The sequence below is a fragment of the Arvicanthis niloticus genome, chromosome 18, assembly GCF_011762505.2.
Source record: "Arvicanthis niloticus isolate mArvNil1 chromosome 18, mArvNil1.pat.X, whole genome shotgun sequence".
Lineage (NCBI taxonomy): Eukaryota > Metazoa > Chordata > Mammalia > Rodentia > Muridae > Arvicanthis > Arvicanthis niloticus.
In genome coordinates this window covers 35,977,395-35,990,767 of record NC_047675.1, presented here as the reverse complement: position 1 = coordinate 35,990,767, position 13,373 = coordinate 35,977,395, and the positions used below count along the sequence as shown (strand labels likewise).

Here is a 13,373-nt window from a genome sequence, read left to right as displayed (position 1 = left end):
TTGTAGCTCTTGTCTCCAGCTTTTATTCGGAGACTCAGACACTGGGAGAAAAGTGTTTTTCTGGAAGGTTAAAAGCTTAGGGACAGGGAAGAATTTTTAAGAGTCACCCAGGACTTGATGAACACTTTAGATATATGTCACCCCCTATTTCGACCTCGATAGAGTTCAGAACTGTAAAGTTACTTGGCTTTTAAAAGGGAAACTGTGCCTACCTGTGCATATACAGCCACTCCCATCTGCTCAGAACATTAGTGAAGTGAGGATCGCTAAACACTCACTTCCTCAACGGAGAACTCGGATGGCTGAAGGGCGGGTCCTTTGTATAAAGCACTGTATGTTTATACATGTGGTTTAGAACTTGTCCAGTGTGCACACGTCCCTCACTACCCACCTCTACTTTACCCCACCACAGTGGTAGGGATGAACCCAGGCTCTTGTGCCTACTAGCCAGGTGCTGTACCACTGAGCAACACCCCAGTCATTTCCCCCAAGATGTCTGATGGTGCATCTGGCACATTTATCAAAATGTAGACACCGGAGAAACTGTAGAGTTACAGGGTCTGGGCAGAATTCTGTTGGCAATGCCAGGTGGAATTATCTGTACAGGGGAATCTAAGAGTCTTGTGTAAAGCATCGTCTTCCTGTTTAGTTTGGGGGGCAGGAGACAGGAACAGAGGAGCCAGACAGTTTTGGAAAATATCCCACTCTGGTGGCATCAGGAAATGAACGTCCTTATCATCTTAGTCATCATAATGTTACTTTATTATGGGTTTGATAGGGAAACTTAAGCATAAAATGTCTGGGAGCTCACTGAACTGAAACACAGGTTAGAAGAGGCGTTTGGCACTTATTTTTCTTTTGGAAAGAAAATTCTTTGGGTCTGACCAGCAGGATTGAGACCCTAAATTCCTCTTCTAATTAAGAAAACCTGCCTTGGTGAGCCATCTCCAGACGGTGATGGTCTAATACAGCCCCAGGCCAACCTTGCAAGATTTCTCCTGCCCTTCTCTAAGAGAGGTGTTGAGGGAAAATCGTGACTAGGCAACTGGACCTCAGAAGGTTTGCAGACAGAGTGCTGAGAGATCCCAACACCTCTCATCCCTAGGTCAAATATGAGTAGTTCCACTGAGTAGCTACAGGATTTAGGTAAAAGTGGGTTATTGGTACCAAAGGCTTTGAAGCCAAGATTTTGAAAGTGTGAAGATACACATAGACATCATATGCATATGTAGAGCATAGGTGGAATGGTGCAACCAGACAGGCATAAGAACTGGCAAGGCTGAGTGAGCTCAAACTCTGGGAATCTCAGAGATTTAAGAACAACAGGGGTGGACCCATTCCCCACCCATCTCTGTACCTGCTCTGGAATGTGTAACCATGACGCCTGACAGAGAGGACCACAGGCAGTCAGTCATGTAGCATGACATGACTCCCCTTCACCATGTTAATGAGGTATCTAGATAACCTTGAGCTTTTAACCAATGACCTTCCTTTCCTGGGTATTCTCACGCCCTTCACCCAAGAGGTATATAATCCCTGGTTCACTTGAATAAAGTGTATGTGTTCACCCCCACCCTCAATAAAGCAATAAGAACAAGCAAGGATCCTCTCAGAGAGCTGTTTCATTAAAGATTGCCACGGGGAAGGCTGTTGCCTAAAAGAGCCTAAGACTCCTGAAGAAGTCTCTTCTCTTCTCCAGCCCCTCTGGTAATCAGCACTTGCTCCCAATCAGACCAGATTCCACTCATCCCAGGCTTTGCCTCCCCCTTTCTGCATGGTGTGCAGAAGCCCCAAGGGGAAGAGTGAACCAAGGATACCTGTGGTCCCTGAATTCCTCTCCTAGTGGTATACTGGTGGCAAACTGGGTAGCCAGAGAGGAGACTGGGAACACAGCCTTTGTCCCAGATCCTACTGGTCCTCTTCTATTCTGAAGAGAAACACAGGCTGTGGACTCCCCATTCCAGACTTTCCCCTGCTTTCTCTCTGAACCAGTGAGTTGTCAGCACCCAGACAATGCCAGGGAAGAAAGGTAGCACCCTGTACCACATACATATGCATATACACATACACTTATGCACATACATTTGTCTCATAAGTACTTTCTAAAATCAGTACATCATCAAAAAAGAAATAGATACCAGGATGGTTGTGTTGGTTGTTTATTTAACACAGTCTAGAATAACCAGGAGAGAAGCATATGCCTGTGAGGGATTTTATAGAGTGTTAACTGAGATGGAGACATCCATTCTAACTGTAGGCAGCACCGTGCCATGGGCTGGGGCCCTGGGATGAATAAAAAAGAGACATCAAGCTGAGCACACTCCTCTCTCTGTGCCTCCACCGTGACGGACTGCATCCTCTGAAACTGTGAGCCAAAATAAACCCTTCCTTACATCAGGTGCTCTGGTGCAGCAATGAGAAGAAGTAATTAATGCAGAGACCTGTTGAGTAATGGACTGGACCAAGCCCCACCCCAGGAAACACAACACAGAGAAGCATATTTGATAAAATTTTATTTAAAAAAAAGAAAAAAATAATTTATGCCCTTGACAAAATAAAAGATCTTATAATATATATGTTTCTTAGAAAATATATGAAAAGATAATATTACAAATATTAATAAATCAATATTCACATGACAGCAAAAGTGGCAATGATTCTACAATAAGACAAGGAGAAAGATACTGTCCCGTACACAGCAATGTCTCTGGAAAGGGCCCCGTCCCCTCCTTCTCCTTCAATGAGGTGTGCTCCTGTTTTAAGAAAACCTGATGCAAGCAGATCTAATCAGTTAGGAAGCTGATCAGTTTAGGAAGCTGGTATTTATTTGCACTGCAAAATAACTCTTTATGGAAAAGAAATTCCATCAAGGATCCTTTAACAAAGTTTCTTAATATGTGTAGAATATAATTAACCAAATTCACAAGTCCTCAACTTCTCTCCGGTGTAGCTCTACCACAAGGAGGGAGGTATTCCTGGAATGAGGCAGCAACTGAGGTGACTTCCGACCTGACTGAAGAGGATGCTCCTGTGTCAGCTTGAGGGGGGGGCATCCTCCATCTTCTGCTTCTCTCATCCTGAGCTCTTGCTTTTCTCATCCCAGCTTCTTTCTGGTAAATGGGTCACCTGATACTCTCAGAATAAGGAAGTATATGATGTGTGTGTGTGTGTGTGTGTGTGTGTGTGTGTGTGTGTGGTGAGTGTGTGGTGTGTGTGGTGTATATGTATGTATGGTGTGTATGGTGTGTGTGTGATGTGTGTGTGTATGTGTGGTGTGTGTGTGTAGTATGTGTGTGTGTGAGTGTGTGTGTGTTTGTGTGTGTGTGTGTGTGTGTGTGTGTGTGTGAGTGTGTAGGTGGGGTAATGAGCTCATGAGTCACTCCAGTAAAGCCAAGTAAGGGAAGAATCTGGGGTTCCACGCATGTTTTGGATGTGACTGGGGGAAGAAGAAATAATCTTCAAGTCTTGATGCAGTGCTTTGGAGGTCCTTCTCTTAGAAGGGACATGTGGCTCCTGAGGCAGAACAGCCCAGTCCAGCCCTCCTTGTGTGGAACATGTCTTCAGGAGGATGCGTGAGGGCCTATTTGTCACACTCCTCTTGGCTGCCTTCAGCACAGTGGTAGTGCTGTTCACAGAACTCCTGGATTCGGCTACACGCCTCCAGCATCATCACCTCGGGGACTGTGATGACCACCCGGAAGAAGTTTGGATACTCGAAGCACTGCAAAAACAACAACCTGTCATCTCCAGGGCAACCAAAGCTGATACTGAATCACCTTCACCTAGCCAGGCCCCTAGTGTGCAAGACAGAGTAATGCCGTTCCACTAGGGGTGTCCTTTCACCCCACCGGAGGGAACTGAGTTGGGAACTGAGTTCATTCATCTTCCCACCCACAGTGAGTGTTTCCAACTTTTCTTCCTGTTTGGAGGGGATGATGATGAAGGAGAATACTTGGTGTGGGAGGAAATGTCAGGCACACTCAGGAAGACCTCTGGGGTCTGCAGGGGCTGTTGGGAATGTCTACGGAGACCCACACCCTCACTCACCGTTGCTGGGAGGCAGTGGACAGCCTGCTCTGCAATTAACCGCTCTGTGAACTCCACATCATTCTCAAATTCTGGAAAATGCTCCATCTCAATTCCCACCTGAGCTCACAATAAAAGAGAAGGCCACTGTGTCAGTGGAGGGATGCAGACCCGTTTCCTATGCCAGAAATGAGGGCAGGGAGTCCTTGAAGCTGTCTGGGAACTCTGCCACCCATAACTGAGAAAACCAACAGCCAGCGAAGGGGACACAGTTATATCTATATTTTACTTTATTGAAGGGTTCCTTCCTGAATGTTGGTAAGGGATAATAGGGAAAGGAATGCCATCCTTTTTTTTTTTTTCAAAAGAGGCATAGTTAGCATCAGGACAAGGTTATTTTTCACTTTGTGGGCATATCCCGCTCATTTCAGGACAGTTATTATCCCTGGGTCACAAGTGGCACTAGTGATACTGAAGACAAACAAAATCTATATGTGGTCCCCCGACCTCCAAAGGAACCAACGTGACTGTTAGTCATGAACCACAAAGCATGTCTCTGTATCTGCACATGACATGAGCTACTGAGAGGCTGTTGTGAACACAGGTCAATCGAAGCACTGAGACAATTTATAACAAGATGGTTGCTCAAATGATGGGGACTGGTGTCTAACTCATCTTTGTAGATGGAGCCAGACCCTGCATGGCCACCCATGATGATCCTGGAAAAGCCATCTTCTGTGTTTTATCACATCTACACATACACACAAACACACACACACACATACACACACACACACACACACACACACACACACTTACCATCAGGTACATGGCTCCAGAAGGGCGAACTGGCTGGAGTCCAGGAATGGCAGCCAGTGCCCCATAGCAGAGGTCCGCATTGGACTACAAGAGGCAGAGAGAAACAAACAAACAATATATATATATATATATATATATATATATATATATATATATATATATGTGTGTGTGTGTGTGTGTGTGTGTGTGTGTGTGTGTATGATATATATGTGTATATATATATCATATATATGATCAAATTTTAAGTGAAAGAAAACTTTGACTTTCATATGTAATGTTTTATGTAATAAAGCAATTTTTTAAAAAAAGAAAGAAAAACATTATTGAAGGTAGAACCTTCATTGAAGGTCACAACCCTAGGCTTAAGGTTATAGTACAAAAAAGCCAACAAGAACAAAACCCCGTCACTTGAAGTTCCTAGCAAGACGGAGTGAATTACAAGTGAAGGAAGCTGTCTATGGAGAGTGACTCTCATGTCGCCTTCTGACTTGGAAGCCCCAGTTGCACAGGGCTGCAGAAATGAAGGGCCATCGTTCCTGAATCTGCTGATATGTTCTCTGGCTCCCAAAGTCCTCAAGTGAAAGGTTACAAGCTACCCCTTACCTTAAGAAAGCTTAAAGTGTCATGGTAGAACTCCTGAGGGGTACGCTGAAGGATGCTCTTCAGAGCGCCTTGGACAATGGTGCATGGTCCCAGGATCCGCTGACTCAGTTTCACCAGCCCGTCTCGAATCTAGAATCCCCCGGGAGACAAGTTATTTAGCCTTTCTTAAGCCCCCGTGTGCTGTGGCTCTACTCTAACCTTTCTATCCAGTTTTTAATCTCAGGAAACATGGCACCTGGTGAGCCTCTTACATTAGACCTCCTGGGTCTATAGTCCTTCTCTGTCACAAACCTGTGTGTGACCATGGGCAGATGATGTAACTTCTCTGCACCCTGTTTTTATGGACTGTAAAATGATCTCATAGGGTGTTATAAAGATAAAATAAAAATAGGTCCATGAAACATGAATAATAGCCATCATTACTGTGGTGGTTTGCCTTTCTATAGCCTTCAAATTGGGGGCAGGTGGAACATCTTCATAGACCCTGAGACCCAAATATGAGAAAACTGGCTCTGGGTGAGGAATATCTGTGTACGTCTTCATCAATCTCATTCCCAGACACCACAAACAACACAGTCAGGACGGGGACGAGACCCTCCCTCCACAGCACTGAACATTCAAAACCGAATATGTTCACTAAATTATTTACACCATTCCACCATATTGCTCTCACCTCATTGCCAAAAATGTCTCTCCGATCATGGATGAGGATCCAGCCCAGCCTCCAGCCAGGAACCAGCCAGCGCTTGGCCAGCCCACCACAGGACAGGATGGGGACATTGGTGCTGAGGGTGGCCAGTGGTTCATACTTGCGATCTGAAAACACCTGAGGAAGAGAGGTATCCTTGAATGCTTTCCTCTGGATCCTGTGCCTCCCATCCCATCCCCTTTCTTAGATGTTGAGGGACAGGGTAAGGATGGACAGGCTCCTTCCCACCCTCAGGCATGACTGGATCCCACATAGTTCAGGGAAACTTATCCAAAGACATTTAATTTGGTATGTGGTCTGAATTAAAGGAAACCGAACATGCGGGCAGTGACGCTAGTCCAATGGTGTGAACAGCTTTTGGAAACTTACACTATGGAATTTCAATAGGTGGAGTTATAAATTTAAAAATAATCCACTATCTAACATTCCTGGGCCCAGCTATGTTGGATAATGCAGACTTTTGGAGGGACTAGAAGGCGTCACAGCACATATGGATTTGTAATATTCCCAAAGAAGTCTAGAACGATATCAACCGTTCTTCCTCTTCCTGTGAACTTTTTGTTTTTATTTCTGGTACCAGGAATTAGACGCAGACTTGAGCATGCTAGCTGGGCATGTTCTCAACCCCTGAGTTACACTTTCAGGATCCCTCTCCCCAACAACTACTAAAATTACACAACCATAAGAGTCACAAACAAGAAATCCAAAAGTACCTTTATACCCTATCTCCTTGGCACCTACATTCAAGGAAATTCCATGAACTTTTGCTTTTCCCAGCTCTTAGAATTAAATAATTTAATTGATAAAGAGCTGAGCCAAGGGGGGGGGTCTGTGTACTTGTTGAGAACATCTGCACAGAATGGCCAGCTGCGTCTGACCATTCCCGTTAGGCAACTCTCCACGTCCCAGAAAACAAGACGGTATTGAGACTCCTGTTATGACATAACCCAACCCAGACTTACCATGTCACCATAGATCTCATCGGCTAAGATGGGGACACATTGCCTTTCAGCCACTGAAAATAATGAAAACAATGCTGGAATCATTTTCCGTTCGGATTACGTCATCGTTTCCTTCCTGCCTGGCCCTGTGCGCTCCGCGCTCCCTGCTCACGGATCATCCTATTGGGAGCTAATCACTTCCTGTGTTCTCCCAGGATGTCTAGCCTAACTGTGCGGTTTAACCACACATTCCAGACTCGCTGATCCAGAGGACGGTCATGAAGAGAGGCAAACACAGGTGAATTATCTCTTAACCAAAATCTGCCAAAATGAACCACTCGCCAGTTTTGGATTCGGGATGCGCTTCTCATTTCTCCCTCTTTTAGACAAGTCCTGGGCCCCATGACACATCACCAGCCAGAGGCAGTGATGGCTTTTCTCCATCTCTATTCCAGACCCAGGATATTCCGCCAGTCAGGGAGCAGCTAAAGGATGCTGTTCTCACCTCCTCCCAGTGTGGGTGATCTTCGGCACTTACCTGCCAAAATCTTCTGAAGGTGCCGCTTACTGAACACTGAGCCGCATGGATTGGATGGGTTGTTGACAACGAGACAAGCTGTTTTTTCGTCAATCAGAGATTCCAGTTGTTTTAGGTCAATTTCCCAAGACTTCTCGGGCTGAGAAAGAAAGAAGTGAGACCAAGATGTGTCTAAACAATTTAGAGGGAATATTCAGCTCAAGAATTCAGTGTAAAGAATAAAATAAGGCGCCACCTAGCCTGATGGTCTGAGGTCCAGCCTTGGGAGCCGCGTGTTGGGAAGAGAGAACTACAGAAATCTGTCTTTGACCTCCACCCATGAACCACTGCGTGCACACACTAAACTCACCACCCCAGTCACGCGCACCAATGTACACACAAGATAGATGAAGATAAAAAGTTTTAAAAGAATCAAATCTGCCTTCGATCCCAACCTCCCACCTGTGGACCAGTCTCTGTATGACAATGGTCATTTCTTTTTTTTTTTTTAAACAGGTTAGCAACTGAGCACTTGAGTCAAAAATTAAGTGAAGGCCTGGAGTGATGACTCAGGGGTTAACAGTACTTGCTGTTCTTACAAAGGATCCAGGTTCAATTCTCAGCAGCCACACGATGGCTCACAACAATCTATAGCTCCAGTTCCAGGGACTTTAACATTCTTTGCTGGCAGGCACATATGTGGTATGTGCATAAAAATACCCATACATATAAGATAAAATAAACATTAAAAAATGTTTTTAATTACCAATAGATTGTAGAGTTTGACCTCAATTCCCATAGACTCAGCCAAAGTCCTATAGAGGGAAAAGCCGGGCCTTGGAATGAGGATGTTTTGTCCAGGATTGGCCAACACAGCTAGACAGAGCTCAATGGCCTGACTGCAGCCGCTTGTCAGAATGACATCCTGTGAAGAGAGAAAGGGTGGACTTGAGAGACAGCTCGTCATGTTGTGAGTTGGGAACATTAATGAACTTGTTTTAATAAGTCCCAAAGAAATAGGAAGGATTGTGCCAAATCTATTTTGTCTGTCTGTCTGTCTATCTATCTATCTATCTATCTATCTACCTATCATCTATCTTGCCTATCTATAATTTATCATCTATTTATTTATCTATTATGTATCTATCATCCATCTTATCTACTATCTCTCACCCATCATCTATCATTTATCTACTATCATCTATCATGTATCTATGTATCATTTATCATCTCTCTATCATCTATTTATCTATCACCTATCATTTATCCACAATCTATGTATCCCCTATTATCCATCTATCTATCTATCTATCCTTTATCTGCAGTCTGCCTATCACCTATGTATGTGTCTATCTCTCTTCTAACCATCTCTCAGCTGTCTCTAAATGTTGTTGAAAATGATGGCCACTTTTAAAAGCAAATCACTTTAGAAAGGACAAGCTGGCTATGACTCAACCAACTCTCAAGGGAGATCTTCAATTGACCTTGGCTATTTTCCACCAGGTTATTTATTTACTTTTGGCCAGAGATTTGAAGCCTGACTCTTCTCTGAACACAGATGAGAGATGCCTCTTAGATTAGAAGGTAGACAACAAGAGAGGAGGGCAGCATTCAAGGCTGGCCCTGCCACCAATCCAGTATACCGTGAGACTCCTAATGTTCTTGTCTCCGCACCCTAACACGAGTGAGGGCAGATGCTCGAATAAACACTTCCTAGTGAGAAATTCTTTTAAGTTAAATTATTCACTATTTGTGAAGAGTTTCTCAATGATCTTTTGAAGAAAATCAAATCTAGGGTGACCTTGGGGGTCCTTTGAGACTCTAGGACAACAGTATATCCATGACAGGAGGTACCTCTTATACCATAGTGACATTAATCACCATTACTGATCAATGACTCCAGCTGTGTAAGAAGTCCTCAACTTGCTACAACTTGCTACACAGGGTTTCTCCTCAGCTCCCCTGTGGGACAGAAGCAAGGAGTGTGCTCGCCCTCAGCAGCCTCTGAGCTGGCACCCCTGCTCACCTTCGCTTCCAGAGGAGCCTCATGACAATGGTAGCAAGAAGCGACCTCCTCCCGACTGGATAGGTAACCTGAGGCAAGACATGGGAGGGGAAGCTGGAGGTTTTCATCCCTTGATTGACAGTCGTGCCCCGGACTCTGGCACTGCTTCCAGCCCCCCTCTGCCCTTGCTCAGGGCCAGATCACTCTGTACAGCTCAGTCATGTGTGAAGGGAATTAATTTCCCATTGCTGTTTTATTAAAAGTGCAAATGCATGACAACAACCAGAAGCATAGATCCACTGCAAATCATGACCGCTATGACTACATTTTATCTGCTTTAAATAAGGACTTCTGCCTTAAGTCCCTTTATATAGGGTCTACTTTTTGAAATGCCATCAACAGCTCATCAATGGGTCTTTCGAGCAACAGTCATCAACATTTGCTACTTTATTAATGAGGAAGAATGGGTTCCTGGAGACGACTGTCACCTTCCCGCCCTTCTGGGCCATGCTCAGAACCTTTGAACCCTTGTCAGATAAAGGTTTGATTCCTGTTTCCAAGCTTCATTAGTTTCCTAATACTTTGGATAATGAAATTATTTACTTGGGTATTGTGTGGGCGTGCACATGTGTGGCAGCTGGAAGACAACTTTGGGGAGTCAGTTTTCTCCATTCACTATGGAGGTCCCAGAAATTGAACTCAGATCACCAGGCTTGGCAGCAAGCATTTTTACCCAGAAAGGCACTTCACTGGTCCTTGTTATAATATTCTATAATCTAATTTTGAGTCTTGAATTTTATTGTAGTTATATGCAACTTCTTAATATAATACGTAAGTAATTTTCTGATATGTAATATCATCCACTTGAAAGCCATGCCGCTGACACCTCTTGGAAAAGCTTTTGAATCTGATGTTAGTATGAAACTGGGCTGTTGTTTTTAAATTAATTCCGCATTAAGAAGGGATCAATGTATATAATACCCAGTGGGAGATAATATATACAATATATATAATACCCAGTGGGAGATAATATATACAAAGTATATAATACCCAGTGGGAGATAATATATACAATATATATAATACCCAGTGGGAGATAATATATACAAAGTATATAATACCCAGTGGGAGATAATATATACAATATATATAATACCCAGTGGGAGATAATATATATAATATATATAATACCCAGTGGGAGATAATATATACAAAGTATACAATACCCAGTGGGAGATAAGCAACATAACGTAAAACCAGGGAATTAACTATTTTGCCAAAATCTTTAGGACAGACATTTTTGACAGAGTTTTCCTAAATAGGGAAGTATCTTTCTCTCAGGAATAACGTCTGCCCACAACGTATCAGCCACTCTGTTACATTCCCTCCCAAACCATTAGCAATGCATTTCCAGGAGATCAAGACCAGAATGAAAACAGAGTTCTAAATCATAAAGAAATAAAGGAGCTAATTGCAGAGGGCAAACGCGTAAATGAAGGAGGAGGTGTCACCAGCAGATGAAACCAGGAAAGAAATTAGACCTCAATGGCTGTGTTTAAGAATGAAGAGTGGGACCCTTTCCCTAATCTAAAGGGCTGTTCTATGCTGGGCTCTTCTTCAGAACCACAGATCCAGAAATCAATGACAATTATTATACGTTGGAGTCCTATTCAGAAAGCTACATAGAGAGCAAGTGAGGTGGCTCAGTGGGTAAAGGGGCTTGCGGCCAAGTCTGGCAACCTGAGTTCAGTCCTCAGGACACACATGATGGAAAGAGAAAGTTAGTCTCCACAACTGTCCTTTAACTGACACATACATACCATAGCCACACCATGCACTCTTGCTCCCTCCACCTCTGTCTGTCTGTCTGTCTGTCTGTCTGTCTGTCATCTGTTTGTCTGCCTGATCCTTTCTCTGTCTCCCTCTTTGTGTTTATCTCTATGTGTGTGGCACTCACATACACTCACACACAAATAAATACATTTAACTTAAAAAACATTACGATTCAGACATGATAGCACATGCCCATAATCCCAGTTCTTGAAAGACTAAGGCAGGAGGATCACTAGTTTGAGATCACACTGTGTAATATAGCAATGATCAAAAGGCACTCTGAACATCTCTGGGCAAGCTTACCAATGGATGGGGCATAACCATTGTACTTCCCCGAGTCTAGGGCATCTTTCATGGCTTGGGTCACTTCAGGGTCTGTAGGCAGGTTCCCAAACACAGTAGGGTCCCCTGTTCACAGAAGAGGAAAGCAAAAGAACCACCAAGAGTTTACATCTCCACATTCAGGTCTCATCTCCTCCAGGCAGCCCAAGAGGGTGGGAAGTGGGCAGGCAATGCCACCCCTCCGTCAAGGAGCCCGAACTCACCAATTGACAGAGAAATCACGGTTTTGTTCGGATTCGGCTTCACCTTCATGTTGTCCACGATGGCTCGGATGGGATTAAAGGTTTTATTGGACATGTCAGAGGGCCTCACATTCCACCTGGCCTTCCTGCCTTTCGTTCTTCCTTGCACCGAGCTTCTCCCGCCAATATTGACATGCACATCCAGAACTGAAGGCAGGCTGTCATTGACACTCGTCTGAATCACATAGGAGTCCATGGCTCAGGAAGCCTACAGGGAAAAAGAGCCGTCCCTGTGAAAACTAAGATGCTGCTCTCTGAGGTGGGGAGCGACGTTTAGACCTAAGCTGGGGTGACTTTGTACGTGCATCTCTCTAAAGCTTTTATATGCTTTCACTTGTAAGGTGGCTTTGCTCTGAATAAGGGGGTTTAAGAATGTTTTGCAGAGATGGAAAATAAAGGAGCTACTTGTTTTCCAAAATTAGCAGGGAGCATTTAATTGAACACTTATCTACGACAAGTGGGATGTTTTTCCTCTTGTCTTTGGCATGAGCGTGTACTTGTGCATGTGCGTGTTCCTGTGAGGGCTACGTTCCACTATAAGTGCGTGGAGGTCAGAAGACAACCTTGGGTATCAGCCCTCACCATCCACCTTGTCTGAGACAGGATCTCTGCCTCGTCTCACTGTGGGTTCTGGGATTACAGATGTGCACCGCCACATTTGACTTACATGGGACCTAGAGATCCGAATTCTAATCCTCACACTTGGGTGACAAGGGCTTTTCCTGCTGAGTCATCTCCCAGCCTTGTGTAAGTGGGATTTTCTTTATGCAACTCTAACCCTACGGTCTAAGTTAAACCAAAAAATAAATAACAGGGAAGTATTCGTTAAAGCTTGTGGGTTAGCATCTGTCCACACAGAGACACCCCCCCCCCCAAAAAAAGGGTCTTCCCAGTACTTTAGCCCAGGCAGCTTGGCAAGAGCATGTCTCAAAAACTAAAACTAAGGCAATGGAGCACTTGCCTAGCAGGGCCAAGACCTATGTTATATCCATTATACCATTAAGGAAAGAGAGAAGGAGAAGGAGGAAGAGGGAGAGAGAGAGAGAGGAATATTGATGCCAATTAAAGTAAAGCCATGTCAGAAAAGAATCTCATCCCTGGGCAGAAAAAGTCATAATATCAGAAAGAAAGCCAGGAGCATCCCAGTCAACATCACAGCGCAGAGAACCTTAGGAATTACCTTCCGCGTCCAAACCTAGAAGCCCACAGGCACTCTTCCACCAAGTCCTCTGATGATGAGTTCAGGTGCAATCCTGACCCTTGAAATAGTTTCAGCCAATGGGCGTTGGGCCCAAAACCCTCATGCTATTGGTCAAGAGAACTAAGCCCCTCCCCT

At 44.3% G+C, this 13,373-nt stretch overlaps 1 protein-coding gene across 2 annotated transcripts; it reads right to left on the bottom strand.

Moving 5' to 3' along the window:
• Window positions 1-2,496: 2,496 nt before the first annotated feature.
• Tat (tyrosine aminotransferase) lies at window positions 2,497-13,313 on the bottom strand. Of its 2 annotated transcripts, none has more exons than XM_076915877.1 (12): window positions 13,218-13,313; window positions 11,999-12,245; window positions 11,757-11,861; window positions 9,642-9,709; window positions 8,382-8,540; window positions 7,637-7,775; window positions 7,120-7,172; window positions 6,122-6,274; window positions 5,449-5,577; window positions 4,846-4,929; window positions 4,048-4,146; window positions 2,497-3,721 (listed from the first exon to the last, which is right to left on the bottom strand). In XM_076915877.1, the coding sequence occupies exons 2-12, from the start codon at window positions 12,231-12,233 to the stop codon at window positions 3,581-3,583; spliced, it is 1,365 nt and encodes a 454-aa protein (XP_076771992.1). In that variant the 5' UTR covers window positions 12,234-12,245; window positions 13,218-13,313; the 3' UTR covers window positions 2,497-3,580. The 2 variants fall into 2 exon arrangements, with proteins under 2 accessions (XP_076771992.1, XP_034378836.1); XM_034522945.2 differs by having other exon boundaries at window positions 11,999-12,267; window positions 13,218-13,265.
• Between the last annotated feature and the right edge of the window lie 60 nt (window positions 13,314-13,373).